General features: G+C 39.2%; 1 protein-coding gene across 3 annotated transcripts in view; it reads right to left on the bottom strand.

Annotated features, from left to right (window-relative positions):
* Window positions 1-15,207, bottom strand: part of LOC146571092 (disabled homolog 2-interacting protein-like) — a 171,431-nt gene extending 156,224 nt beyond the window's left edge. The window contains exon 1 of one of the 3 annotated variants that reach the window (XM_085280058.1): window positions 14,876-15,207. In XM_085280058.1, the coding sequence (XP_085136184.1) occupies window positions 14,876-15,002 (127 nt within the window). In that variant the 5' untranslated portion in view covers window positions 15,003-15,207. Of the gene's footprint in view, window positions 1-5,696; window positions 5,951-14,875 lie in introns of those variants that run through there. The other 2 variants (XM_085280057.1, XM_085280061.1) reach the window with 2 other exon arrangements.
* Between the last annotated feature and the right edge of the window lie 460 nt (window positions 15,208-15,667).

Genomic DNA, 15,667 nt, shown 5'->3' with positions numbered 1-15,667 from the left:
CAAATGCAAATAAAACAATTCATTTCTCTATCTTGGTGCTGTGGTTATGCATTATTTTAAAAACAGATTAGCTAAGTTAATGTGTATACTACAATGTATTTGTATTTCACTATCATTGAAGAGGTGGCTAGATCCAAATATCGATAGCACTGAATCCAAAGCTGGTATTGGTATCAGATTGATACTTTGTTTCTATCCTCGATGTTCAATTTGTAGCCCACTGAATTGTTTTAAATAAAAACATAGTTTAAAAACGCTCTATGAAAATTAGGCTAAAAGTATCTGTATCAGTATTGGTATCAGATCAATACTGGCCATGTGTTTATTTGGTACCAGATCAATGCCAAATTTTGGAGTATTGCACAGTACTAGTATTTCTGTATTTGGAAAGCAAGATTTAGGCTCTTCCTCTCTTCTCTCTTCCTTACAGTGAGGATTACAGCTTATTCATTTACGATGACAAAGGACAGGTATTGGTATTGGATCTTTTTATTGGTATTTAAACCTAAAATGTTGGAACAGTGTGTCCCCTTTTGCAAGAAATACAGCAAACATGACACTGACTTCTTTCAAAGCACCACCTAGTTAAGTTTTATACAGACAGCTTGAAAAACTTTCAAGCTCAGAAGACTCAGCCTTTTCTTTGGTTTCAAGGTCTTTTGTTGCTCGGTTTTTTCCCTTCTTTTTTTTATGTTGTACTATCCATTATGCAATTATGCAAATACCCACAGAAATCTTCTTGTGTGGCTGCACAGCTACAAATGTGTGTGATGGTTTCTTTTTTCACTTCAGAAACATTCACACTATTCCCCACAGAAAAAGTCAAATATACTATTAAGTGTGGAAGCAGAATCCCATCATAAGCAGTCAATTGAAATGCATTCGTGGAGAATTTTAAATCCAAGTGTGAAATGCAATCAGCTCGAATAGATACAATCTGGATCTGGATGACGCAAGGTCTTAAGTTACAAAGCTATATTCTTTTTTTTTCTTCTTTTTTAAAAAAAAAATACATATGTAGTCCAGTACCAATGAGAGGTGGACAACTGTGGCTATATTTGAAGGTAATGCCTGGTTTTCATTTCAAAATAACATCAGAGGCTCTTTAGTTAAGAAACGCCTTTGCCACAACACGCAGCCTGTCATTTGAAAACTGCTCCTGATATTCTTTTCCTTGCCAGCTAATCCAGTGGCAGGTTGAAGAGGTGCTCCTTTGTTTATACTTTGGCTCTTAATGACAGGCTGTCCGATAGATTTGGCTGCCCTAAATTATAGTATGAGGTCATCATGTTAAATTCTCAATATCCAGAAATCAAAGCTGACATTTGTACACAATGTGACATAGTCTTTGTTCTTACCTGAATAGAAGGGTAATGGTATTAAACATTAAAGCCTCTCTTTGTAACTTCACTGGATAATTTGTAACATTTATCATTTGCCATGACAATAAAGGGTAAACCATTTATTATTATACTTGTAAACATAAGGATATAAATATTCTTCTTCTTCTTAATGTTATTATTGTTTAATTATTAATTATTTATTTGCTATTATGATGTAATTTGTATTTTTGTACCATATAGAAATGCGATTTTTTTAATCTTCTAATAATCATTAAGTAATAAAAATTAATCATTTATGTCACAATATTATCATTCCCTACTGGTGGGATGGAATCAGCGAGGCAGAAGTTGGTGGTAAAGAATGCTATTACCTAATATAGGCAGCATAAAAGGGCATACCTAATGGTTGCAAAAAGACTTCTGGTTGTGAAGTGAGCTTCACTGACTCATTGACTCGTATTGTACTCCTTTCACAATGGACACATGTTGACAACTAACTCTCCCTTGAATTGGGAGCGTTAAGGGAGGGGTAAGAAAATGGCTTGAGGCTTCACAACCGAATTTCACAAAAACAGCGGGTGAGATTATGATCTCTACCAGGCCTCACAGATGAAGCGTGTGAGATACAATGATATTATTTGGCATTACTGCATAAGCATGAGAAACATATAAAGCACAAGGACAACCACAGCAGTCAAAGTTGAGGTTTAGAAAAAACCTAGCTTGTCTCAAGTCTGCTACAACTATGTGAAGCACATGGTTGCAGCAGACGGCTGCCCCTCCCTAAGCCTGGTTCTGCTGGAGGTTTCTTCCCGTTAAAAGTGAGTTTTTCCTTCCCACTGTCTCCAAGTGTTAGCTCATAGGGGGTCGTCTGATTGTTGGGGGTTTTTTTGTATTATTGTCGGGTCTTTACCTTACAATATAAAGCACCTTGAGGTGACTTTGGTTTTGATGTGGTGCTATATGAATACAATTCAGTTGAACTGAATTTAATATGAAGTCACATAAGGTCTGTATAGTGTGGGTAGTGGCATTTCCAGTGATAAAATTCCCCAGAGGATCCCACTTGAAGTGTATCATTTAGTTATATACAATCATCAAGAGCTGAAAAAGAAAATGACAAATTGCAGATGTTTTTCCATAACTGTTGGATTTTTCAATTAGCAACTGTGCTCAAATGAGTTTGCTATATCAGACTCAATTAGTTCACAACAGTAACTGAATTTAAAAGTAGAAGCTGCCATTGGTTTAGTTCAGTGAAACCAAAGAGAAAGTCGATTAAAGTGCAATACCATGATGACTCTAAAGGTGCGAACCCACCACCACCAAAAACACCCGCCAAACCCCAAACTCTCGTCAAGAAAAAATTTACTTCACCGCAGTCATCAACATTTTTCAATTAAATTACCTCCTTTTGATCATTTTCTCCAGTCAGGTTTCAGTCACTAGCTCCACTTTCTCATCATTCACATGAGAAAAATTATGTGACAGCTCTGCAGGTTTACTGCAAGTCCGGTGTTCTGGGACAGCGTTACCCACAACCTTAAATCTGAGTCCTTGAAACTTTGACACAGCCCTTTTGGGAAGTGGGACAGAATGACCGCATATTGTCTTTCCACCAGTTTTTGGCCTTTTTTCAAGATAGTGTCTCATTTATTAAAACCAGATTACAAGTGTTAAGCTGACAGCCCAGTTCCTAAATTTGCTCCTGCTGTACCACCCAGCTCCAGTCTACTAGCGAGGTTTAAGCACATGACAATAGGAGTAAGAATAAATCTTTTATTAAAAGCCAAGCATTTTTAATGACAAAGCCCACAGCACTTTAAACCATAAAACCACAGCTCTGGATGGTATATTTAGAATGTTAGTCAGACTATGGGGTCAAAATGGAAAACAAAGAGAAAGCCCACTGTTTTTCAGGAATATCAAAAAGCTCAGCTGGTCCAGTCTCCCCGTCTAATGTGAGACAGGTTAAAGCTGTATTTTGTCCTCCAGTACATGAGCAGGCGTTCAACCTTTCTCATCTAGGACAAAACATGCAGACCTATTTACATGTCAATGAAGGCCATGGATAAGGACTCTCTCTCTCTTTACTTCCCTTCCTGAGACCTCCACTCCTCACCGCATGCCCCTGCTATAAACTAGCACAGTGCATGTATTTATTTGGATGCCTAAAACGGCAAGGCTGCTTTATACTCATTTGCTTTACATTGTGTTATAATTAAAAGATGTGCCGACCTGATCGGGAGCAGTATTATGACTTATCCCATCATATCATGACAGATAAATGTGTTTTTTGTCTATATTTAAAAAGCTACTCTCCTTTATGACAGCTGCCCTTGGTAGAAGATAAATACACAGGGACACAGGAAAGTGACAGCCCTTTGGCTATGTGCACTTCTGCAGTGCTGGCATGTCACAGGATGGATACATAGACTTACTTTCAACATGACCGATATATAAGGCACCTGAAAAGAAATAAGTATATACTGACTTCAGTATAAGCTGGTGGCAGAGACAAAGCAACGACATGGAAACTCTGGGGAGCATCTGCTGAGAGTGAGAGTGGTTTCTTTAGTGCTGAAAAGGTCAAAAACTTTACTGGGGTAAATTTAAGCACGGGATGAAACTACAAATATGAAATCCATGGAAAAAAAAGAGTTGCATTTTTTCATATATATGTATATAACAGTAATAGGTCTGACTATTGATCTCTTTTTATTAGCTTGTCTGGTAGCAGTCCCACTTCCACCCAGTGCTATTTCATAAAGTAATACATAGCATCAGCATTTCTCTGCTTTCTGCCAACAGAAATGGGAAACAGGTAGATTCAGTCACAGATCAGTCCCATAACAATCAGCCAGTTGCAGACAAGGACTCTACATCTACTTTAAATGTAAAATACGTAATGCAGTGGGTACAACATGTAAATAATAAGCTTATACTGTATAAATACACTACTCTTAGACTTGTTGTGTGCGTGAAAGTGTGTGTGCATGACAGATGAACTGAAGCCTGCAAACCTCGGGAAGTGTGAATTCTTCCTGTAGCTTGCAAGCCTGAAGTGAGAATGTAATTGGACGATATCAGATTATTGCCTTTCCTACACCAACTTTTCCTTGTATATTAAACCTTTTGAAAGGAATGTGAGGAGAGTGCGGTTGAGAGGAGACAGTTGATGTTAGAGCAATGAAGCTGGCGTTTTATCTCAAGATAGAGCTCAGTGTTCGCGCTTATTTCGGTTCAACTTTTACCAGAAGTTTTGCGTCTCAAGGGATGGATGAAAATGCCAAAGTTTCATCTAACGGTTTTCTTTCCCCCTTTTCTTTGTCTTTTCCTTCTCTGTCGTGGCAGACAGCCCAGTGCATAAAGCAATGTGGCTTAGATGCTGGCAAAGGGAAACTATGGTCTCTTGGAAATATGCTCTCTGTTGACTCATTCTGTTAACCGCATTCTTCATCAGCAGCACAGCAGAGTCCTTCCCCGTTGGTCATGAAGACAAAACATCGTCTTTTCTGGCCCAGTTAATAACACACCAATTTTTTTCCTTCTCCCTTTTCTTTTTAACTATCTAGTTTAGGCTCTAACATTTTGGAGTGGTGGAAGAAAAGGCAGTGGAAAATGAGGGGGAAGAGAGAGAAAGAGTGGCCTACAGTGCCGTTTCGATCCCCCTGGATTTATTTGTGTACATAACTCTTTCTCTTTCTGCCCCCCCTTCTCTTTCCCTCTGTCTCCTGCTTTCATTTGTTCCTGCTGCTCTGTGTTTTTAACACAAACACCCACATGGTACAACCACTATACAGCCTTCAAATATTCAGATTGAAATATCTCGGTGCATTTGAGATAAAAAAAAAAAAAACACCAAAAAAAATTAACTGGTCCACCCACGGACCTCACATATTCCACGTTTAATTATTCTATTCAAAGACCGAGAAGAGAGCTTCCAGCTGCATGAAGCTCATACCAAAATGCAGTCAACAACTGAAGGCAAATCCCAGAGAGAATCAGCACAGCACAGAGGTTTGAACTTGCTCACATACAACAAAGCCAAAAGCAAATCCTGCTGAGACAAGTAGCGTCTTTAGCAGGCAGCCCATTTCATCACATTGCTATGTAACGCCCTTCACCCCTTAACCCCCTCACTCAGAAGAATAGACTGGAGTCCCATTCATCACTGACCACTGAGGCCCTAGTCAACAGCTCAAGAGCCAAGCGAAAAGCCTAGTCATAACAGAAAGCTGACAGGAAAAGCAAGTGACCGAACTCTCTTTTACATATGTGCCTCAACTTTCTTTCTTTTTTCCACTTAAAGTATCACTTCCATCATTTCTCATCTTTTTTCCTCCCACTTACCATCCTGTGCCTCTGGATGATTGCTGGTGTCAGTGTCCATGTTAAATTCACAGAGCGATGAGCGCTCGGATCAACACACCCATATCCTGAGGCAAAGTTTACTCGATAACTCCGCTGCAACCGCTGGAACTACAACTGCAAGTCCTGTTTTATCTCCTCTGCCAGTGCCGTCTCTGCTCTGCCGTTCCCCCCCCCCCAATTCGGAGGTGCTGCCGCTGGTATGGCCCCTGCAGCCTGCCAGCTCAGCTCAGGCTTCCACCGCTGTGTTACATCTGTCTGACTGAGCAACCTCTCTGGAGAGCAGGCAGAGAGAGAAAGAGAGAGAGAGCACAGAATGGGAGGGAGGAGAGAAAGAAGCAGTTTCCACACAGAGAGAGAGAGAGAGAGATACGGGTGGAGGGAGTGTTGGTAGTGTTTCCACTTTGATCAATATTACACTTTATATGTATTTTCTCTCATCATTAAAAAAGTAACAAGAAGTTTGTAATATCAGTTTTGGAAAAAAGTACTTGCTTATAACTCTGGAGTTGTGAGTGGGCGCAAAACAGCACATTTAAGTTCAGAGTTCCTGCACCATTTAAAAAAGTCATACTGAATGTTTTTAAACGTTGCTTTAAGACCTACAAACATTCAAATTCCAATAAAATCAAGAAGTGTCAGAACTATGTGTAATATTATTGCCTCTACATAACTACCAATCTCCTTCTTTCCACACATGACAGTAAAATTATAAAAATGTTTGTATGATCAGTGGTTTTAAAGATGTTTGCTCATTAGGGGTTTTTCAACCTAAAGTTGAATTTTGCATTTGTAAAACTCCTTATATATTTAATATTACAACCTCAACTTGGCAAGTGTATTTTATTTGAATAGGAACCAAATTCAGTTTTCACCGTTTTACATATTTAATCCTATTGCTGTTCTGTTTAGTTTGATTAAATCTACTTTACATCATCATAATGAATTTTCTTAATGATCTACACATATCGCACTTGAGCCACCTCTCTCATGTTCGGTGTCACGTCTTTGATGGATTTGTCCTAGTTCTTAAGGACTTTCAGATGCTGTTCATCTCCTGTAGATAGATTTTTAAGTCTGCCACTTCCTCTCTTGCCCTCTAGTTGTCCAGCTTCTTCAATTTTTTAAGAACTCACTGCACACCATGCTGAGATATGCCATATTTTTGCACAAACAACAGCTGTTTGAGAATCATCCATCTATCTGTCCATCCATCCTCTTCTGTTAATCCAATTCAGGGTCACGGGGGTGTGTGGAGCATAACCCAGCTACCATAGAGTGAGAGGCGGGGTACACTTTGGACAGGCTGATTGGTCAAGACCACTTTAAAAAGAAATTACAAGAAAGTCTTGATCCAAAAAAAAAAACAAAAACCATAAAGAAATTTGAGGTGGGTGAGGGTTGTGGTTGTAATGAGTAGTTATTTGGGTTACTGTTGTCTTCCTTTCAGGTTGAACCAGTTTGGCAACTGTCAGCTGACCTCTGGAATCAACAAGGCAAATTCTGTGCTCACTGGATATTTTCTCTTTTCCGGACCATTCTCTGCACACACTAGCTATGCTTTCAGTACATCATCAGTTTCCGAAATACTCAGACCAGCCCGTCAGGCACCAACAAGCGTGGCAGATTCAAAGTCACTTAAATCACCTTATTTTTCATTATGATGCTCGAGTTGCAATTCAGCAGTTTGTGTTGACCATGTCTACATGCCTAAATGCACTGAGTTGCTGGCATGCAATTGGCTGGTTTTATATTTGCATTTCAAAGCAGATGAACAGATGTACAAAGTGGCCGTTGAGTGTACATGAACCTATTTCTATTGCAGAAATAGGTTAGTGTACAGCAACAGGATGAGTCAGCACCTACACTGCAATCGTTTCTGTTCAATCCTTTCAGCATAGTAATTCAACCAAATGGAGCCATTAATCTCTATACATACAGCACTTGAGTTTATCTAGTTTATATAGCTATGGGTTAAGAAAATATATAGAAAGATATAGCTGATCTAAAATAAGATGAGCTATATCTCCACAATATTTCAGATGGTTTTTATTTTAAGGCAAAATAATCAAATACCAATCAGCCCAATGTCAAGTGGCACAATGTGAAGAACACTGTCACTTTTAGTTAATAGTAGCTAATTGTAATTAGACACTCTGTGAAGAAAAATGACTTGAGGGACTTAGAACACATGTGATTCAGTATTTGGGCTGTAAGGCTTGTATAAATCATTCAGCAGCCTTTGGTCAGTTATGTGGTTCTACTTAATCCTATCTAAATGTTACAGCTTACAGCAAGAAAAAAGGAGGAAAATAGGGCAGCATGTGCCCAAGAACCAAAAGTTGAGAACTCTTCTGAGGCTAAAACTTGAAATTAAGCTCAGTTGTTCTGGTGGGAGCATAAGAAGGCTCTCGCTCTTATGGGTGTTTGTGCAGAAAACTCGACGAGTTCAAAAGAATAGAGGCGGCAGCCACTCGCTATTCAGTCTGAGGATGAGATGAGACCGCTCTCTGATTTGTGTTAGATTCCTATTCATCAAAGTGAAGTTTTTATTCATCACACTGCTTGTTTAGAGCTCGTGTCACACAAGGACAAGAGAGGTAGGGACCTATGCCAATGAATAATTTAGCAAAAAATAGACGGTGAGAGTGTTTGTAGTGTTGTGATGTGGATCAAGATTAGAAAATGCTACAGGTGCAAAACACACACACACACACACACACACACACACACACACACACACACACACACACACACACACACACACACACACACACACACAAAATCCAGCTTTAAAGGTTACACACTGATTAAAGCACATACAGGGAGTGCAGAATTATTAGGCAAATGAGTATTTTGTCCACATCATCCTCTTCATGCATGTTGTCTTACTCCAAGCTGTATAGGCTCGAAAGCCTACTACCAATTAAGCATATTAGGTGATGTGCATCTCTGTAATGAGAAGGGGTGTGGTCTAATTACATCAACACCCTATATCAGGTGTGCATAATTATTAGGCAACGTCCTTTCCTTTGGCAAAATGGGTCAAAAGAAGGACCCACCCCATGCAGCAGACTGTGACAGCACTGAGCAGCTCCTTCAGTGGGAGACTGCGGCACCCACGGTGTGGGACGGAGAGATTTCGCAGGTCTTTCCTCCCCACTGCTGTCAGACTCCATAATAAAGACTTTAACTGATCAAGCACACACATCCATACATATGCAATAATACTAAGTGCAATAATCCTTTCTGTCATCGTTGTATTTTTACTCAGTTGTATATAGTATTTGTATTTGTATTCTATTTTTATCTTATTGTATATTTATTTTATTTTATTCTACTGTATATAGTATTTTATTTTATTCTATTCTGTACAGTTGTGTACTGTATTTATTCTTATTGTATTCTAATTTTTGCCTCATAACTTTTGCACTGTCCACTTCCTGCTGTGACAAAACAAATTTCCCACGTGTGGGACTAATAAAGGTTATCTTATCTTATCTTGACAGGCTCAGAAAAGTCAAAAATAGTGAGATATCTTGCAGAGGGATGCAGCAGTCTCAAAATTGCAAAGCTTCTGAAGCGTGATCATCGAACAATCAAGCGTTTCATTCAAAATAGTCGACAGGGTCGCAAGAAGCGTGTGGAAAAACCAAGGCGCAAAATAACTGCCCATGAACTGAGAAAAGTCAAGCGTGCAGCTGCCAAGATGCCACTTGCCACCAGTTTGGCCATATTTCAGAGCTGCAACATCACTGGAGTGCCCAAAAGCACAAGGTGTGCAATACTCAGAGACATGGCCAAGGTAAGAAAGGCTGAAAGACGACCACCACTGAACAAGACGCACAAGCTGAAACGTCAAGACTGGGCCAAGAAATATCTCAAGACTGGTTTTTCTAAGGTTTTATGGACTGATGAAATGAGAGTGAGTCTTGATGGGCCAGATGGATGGGCCCGTGGCTGGATTGGTAAAGGGCAGAGAGCTCCAGTCCGACTCAGATGCCAGCAAGGTGGAGGTGGAGTACTGGTTTGGGCTGGTATCATCAAAGATGAGCTTGTGGGGCCTTTTCGGGTTGAGGATGGAGTCAAGCTCAACTCCCAGTCCTACTGCCAGTTTCTGGAAGACACCTTCTTCAAGCAGTGGTACAGGAAGAAGTCTGCATCCTTCAAGAAAAACATGATTTTCATGCAGGACAATGCTCCATCACACGCGTCCAAGTACTCCACAGCGTGGCTGGCAAGAAAGGGTATAAAAGAAGAAAAACTAATGACATGGCCTCCTTGTTCACCTGATCTGAACCCCATTGAGAACCTGTGGTCCATCATCAAATGTGAGATTTACAAGGAGGGAAAACAGTACACCTCTCTGAACAGTGTCTGGGAGGCTGTGGTTGCTGCTGCACGCAATGTTGATGGTGAACAGATCAAAACACTGACAGAATCCATGGATGGCAGGCTTTTGAGTGTCCTTGCAAAGAAAGGTGGCTATATTGGTCGCTGATTTGTTTTTGTTTTGTTTTTGAATGTCAGAAATGTATATTTGTGAATGTGGAGATGTTATATTGGTTTCACTGGTAAAAATAAATAATTGAAATGGGTATATATTTGTTTTTTGTTAAGTTGCCTAATAATTATGCACAGTAATAGTCACCTGCACACACAGATATCCCCCTAAAATAGCTCAAACTAAAAACAAACTAGAAACTACTTCCAAAAACATTCAGCTTTGATATTAATGAGTTTTTTGGGTTCATTGAGAACATGGTTGTTGTTCAATAATAACATTATTCCTCAAAAATACAACTTGCCTAATAATTCTGCACTCCCTGTATTACTACTTGCTTTAGGAATACATTTAGAAACCCTTGTGTCAGTTTAGGTTTTTGAAGTGATCAGTTTATTTTTTCTTTTTGCTCCTGTACCAGTGAACAAGAGTCATTTACTATTAGTTTTCACTTAGTTTTGAAGACCATCATGTTTCTGCTGCAAATCTGCACTCGATAAGGTGACATAAGTTTTTTTTTATCATGACTCGTTGGACTTAGATTGAAAGACTTAGATCGGTTTTGCAGTAGTAGCCATTTAATGGGTTATGAAAATTATGCTGTCGATCTAAAATGTAAATTGCAGTTGATTGCCAGTACAATTACTCTCTGCATTTAACCAATTCACTCAGAGAAGCAGTGGGCAGGCACCAATTCAGCGCCCGGGGAGCAGTGTGTAGGGACGGTACTTTGCTCAGGAGTACCTCATGGTAGCCTTTCGATGGATTTATTTTTAATACTATGCTCTGTTTCATTAGTATTAATAATCTAATAATGGCATTTTTTTAATAAGAGCAGACATAATGACACATTGTGTATATCTGTTCCCTTTCACTCAATTAAGACATACAACATACCATATAGGATATCATGGACATGGATACTATATGCTCTATATGCTCTCATGCCTCTACTTCAGGGAAGAGAGGTTATAACTGTTCATTTCAACTTTTATAGTAACAAAATGATTGGCATGGTTGCAAACATGCTACCTCTTGCTAGTTGCAAGAGGGCTTGTTGACAAAGTAGACACACAAATGCTACATAGCCCTGCAGATGACAGGGCACATGTCCGACTTGGAAAAGATGCTGGCCAAAAGACAAGTGGCCCTGGTAGCTAATGGATTTTCAAGAGCAATAGATTAGTTGAGCGTGGCCGAATATAGTAATCACATCTATGCTCTAAATCTAGTCAAACAAGATTATGACAAGAAAAGGAGGACAATGCTAGTCATTTATTTTGGTGTAAATGTTTTGGCTAACGTATTAATGCCACGCCATTACCAATCTATATTTAAATTATACACTTACACCAGGGGTGTCCAACTCCAGGCCTCAAGGACCGGTGTCCTGCAGGTTTTAGATAGCATCCTGGGTCAACACACCTGAATCAAATGATTAGTTCATTACCAGGCCTCTGGACAACCTCAAGACATGTTGAGGAGGTCATTTAGCCTTTTAAGGACACATCTTGATACCCTTGAAGCCTGGAGTTGGATACCCCTAGTTTACACTCTTAATATTAACTCGCAAGCTACAAAAAGTCAGGCGCTCACATGTACGCAGATCAACAACATGCAATAATAACTTTATTGTATATTAAGTCAGTACTGGTAATGACATGTACATAACTATTTCTACTGCTAGAAAGAGCATCTGGAGTCTTATTAAAGACTTTATAATAAGTCTAATAAGTGATATCCACTAATCATCAGAGGAATCACTTAAACTTAAATCAAATATGTAAAAACTACAAAACACTTGACAGCATATAAACAAAAAAAATATTGGCTATGACATTGTTTCAGCTAGCATGGTGTTGTGGTTTGTGCTCACAGTTGGAAACTGCTCACTTTCTGTGTGGAGTTTGCAAGTCATGCCTGCTTAAGCTCTCTGCTGTACAATCCAAACACATGCATGTTAGGTTAACTGATGACTCTAAATTGACTATAGGTGTGAATAATTGTGTAAGGTGTAACTGGCCTCTGTGACAGCGAGGATAGGCTCCAGTCTGCATTCAAAATGGATAGATCCAACTGTATCAAGTTATCTTTACAGTCAAATTGTGTGTATTATGGCAATTCTATTAAAGAATAACAAGATGAATTTGCCTACATACTCAAGGTAAAAGAAGACTATAAAGAATGAGGCTACATTTTAACTTCTGATATAATAACTGCTGCATTAATATAGTATTAATGTATTGTAATGTATTCTACCTAACACTCAGAATAGATTATGGTGACTATGGAAATGCAAATCAGCAGTTCTGAAACTGTGTTACATAATCATCATGGAAAATGTTTGTGATTGTCACTGGCAAAGTTGCAAAGGTACCCTGTAACTATGGGAGAAGTCGACAGACTATTTATTCGTTTAGCCTCCATCTCTTCCCAAACAAAATCAACCTAATCACAGAGATGCCGTGTAATCAAGTGTCTTCTGCTGATTTCCCATTTTCATGTCATCGCTCGAATCAATCGGAATGGATGGCAAAAAAATGGGAAACACATGTTGCAGAAGAAAATATTATATGTGTATGGCATTCTGGGCTGTCAGCTCATTTAGAATGAATGTGGCCGTAACATTGAGACAGACAGAAAGACCTTTCTGCTTGTCACATTATCTAGCTCTCATTATTCTAACAATAATGCGGCCTTACTTCGGCGGTAAAGTAAACGATATGAGTCAATAACAGAATGCAAGAAGGAAGAAAAATGTCAAATATTTAAGACATTTTAGCTGAGAATACAAAATAAATGAAAACATTTGTAATTCATGCTTTTTTTTGTACTTTTTTAAAGTTGTTTCCACTAGTGATGGTTTAACAGTGCAGTCGTTTCTATGACCCCTAACAAAAATAAGCATAAGCTTATATTTAGCACACTAATTGGGTTCAATCTATATGTACCAGCTATATGTATCAGCTCACAAGCTGACAGACAGCAGCCACATTTATTCCAAATAAGCAGAAATACACACTCACTCACAAACATAGAAATAGACTCTCTCAAAAACCTCACGGCAAGAAAAACTACCCAGATTTTTGTTTGTGACTCAGTGCTTAGAAGAAATGCTGCTACAAATAAAACCAAGTGCATGCTGAAAGAAACAGTGCTCTCATAGTAGCTGCGGTAAAAAAAGAAGATGGAAATAAACAAGGTAATATTCACCAAAACAAAATGTAATGTAAATAGAATAATCTCTTCAGAGGAAAAACAAAGGTCCGCAATAGATACGGAGACAAGCTTCAGGTGTTTAGGGTGTACATTTGATGCAGTCCCACTATAAAAAGTAAAGAATGTGAGCAATACTACTCGAACAACACAACACACATGTGAGAGCACAGTTACTACATGCAAACAGTTGCAGGTTTCCTATCAGCCAAGTGGAGATATTGGCAAATTTCCAAACAAATCCATAAAAGCTGATAAAACAAGTAAACCAGAGCCACTCACTACTAAAATGACAACATGTTGACTCATCTGCACTCATCTGCAGCCCACCCTTGCCCATGTAAAACTGACTTAGTCTGGGAAAGTAGAGTTAGATGTTAAAATGAGCTAAATGGCGCCCTCTGATGGTGATGGTTGGTTAAAGCTGCAAATTCCACTCCAAATCAACCAAGCCTTAAACACCAGCCAGATTTACTAAACAGGGTGCACCAGCGTGTGAGTGCAATCTGCAAAAGTTTTTTTCAAAGTTTTTTTTAAAACGTGTATTTCAGTAATAAGTGTAATAAATAAATAAATAATAAAATCAGTTCACCTTCAAGAAGGGAACTCTCAAAAATGCATATGCAACAGTCTCTTGAGGTCTCATCCCTTGCTCACAATCTTGTAACTGTGATGTCGTTGTAAATACTTGTAAAAATACACATCTCTAAATCTTTCCCTAAAACTAAAACAGATAGACTAAAACAGATAAACTAAAAACTTGAGCATAAAGCATGTGCAGCAATCATGGAGTCGGAGCTTGTCATCCAAAAGCACCATAGCAGAGCTGGCTCCACACCGGCACAGCATCGGTTGGAAAGCTGATAGTGGCGTCTCATTTGGACTGATCGCAACACAACCACAGACTCTGACAGCTTTCAGTGACACGACTGTCTACACATGTACCTTTAAAAAAGAATTCAACACACTATTATCACATTGTCATAAAAGCAAGAGGAAAAAGTCCAGTGTAACTGCAGCACTTGGAAAGAATTTTTCCCTATCTCTCTTAGCCGTTAACATGAGACGGCACAAGTGCACAGAAGTGCTACAAAGCAGCAAGCTCTCCATCTAGTGGATATACAGTGGAAGAAAAAGAATTTTCTAAGTCTCACCCAGGCATGTAAGCAGCACAAGACCCAGTTGCCTCATTTAGTTATGCGACTGTTTATATCACAAAGAAAGCACTTCTCAAGATAAGTTGAGCACCAAAATTCTGCAGCTTTGGAGACAGAGGACTGAATCTAAATAAAAAAAACCTCATCAAAAGTCTCTATTCTTAACATATTAACAGAATTATCAATCACTCTACTTTAAGTGAATGCCTTTTAGAAAGCAACAGGAGTATTACTAATAAGTGCATGTTTATGAAAGCATATGTGTGTATCCTCGGGCAACTCACCGCTCTCGGTGGACAGCTGGCTGTGGAATTCTGGAAACTGTGTTTCCACCGGGACGCTGATGGTGCGACGCAGGAGATGTCCCCTGGATGACGCAGAACGCCTCTGCTGCAAAAACAAGAAATGCATCTAGCTGAGAATAAGAGTGATTCAAGGGGACACAGAGGCAGAGCAAATAATTCAAGACAGATACAATCCTCAATAAATTCAAGTGAAAAAAAAAATCAATAAAATAAAAAGCGCAAAGTAGATAACACAGAAGAATGGTTAAATAAATGGTGGTGTTAAAAAACAAAACCAAAAAACGAATGAATTACACAGACAGGCGTCACTGAGTCTCCTTATCTGTTGTTGTGGATATTCTGGTCACCATCTTTAATGTCGTGCTAAGTCATCAGCACACAATAGCTGTAGCAGTCCTGATAAATTAGAAGTCATTGACTAAAACAGAGCAGGCATTAGTGGCACATCAGTCAGTGTCTGATCATATCATCCGACTGCTTGCATACCAAATGTTTGGCTCCAAACAATTAGTCAGACAAAGGAAGAAAAGAATGGTTGCGGTGAGAAAAGTGGTGAGCTGTGGGAAGAAAAAGAAAACAAGAGAGACAGAAAGGACCTGTTGTCCTCGAAGTGGAGTGATAATAGCTTATCGAACATCCTCACACCTCTCAACTCAATGCAGCACCCTGTCTGTCTGCTTTTCTGTTCCCGTGTTTCATGTCCATCTGTTTATCTCTCTTTCTCTCTCCGAGTTCCTCTCTGAGTCTCTCCCTCTCTTTGCCTCGTGGGAC

This window comes from Mchenga conophoros, linkage group LG7, assembly GCF_057382185.1.
Source record: "Mchenga conophoros isolate Kocher_MC1m ecotype Shallow Benthic linkage group LG7, M_conophoros_male_GT1.1, whole genome shotgun sequence".
NCBI classification, from domain to species: Eukaryota; Metazoa; Chordata; class Actinopteri; order Cichliformes; family Cichlidae; genus Mchenga; species Mchenga conophoros.
The sequence above is the reverse complement of the archived record's forward strand: the minus strand, read 5'-3'. Positions and strand labels throughout refer to the sequence as shown.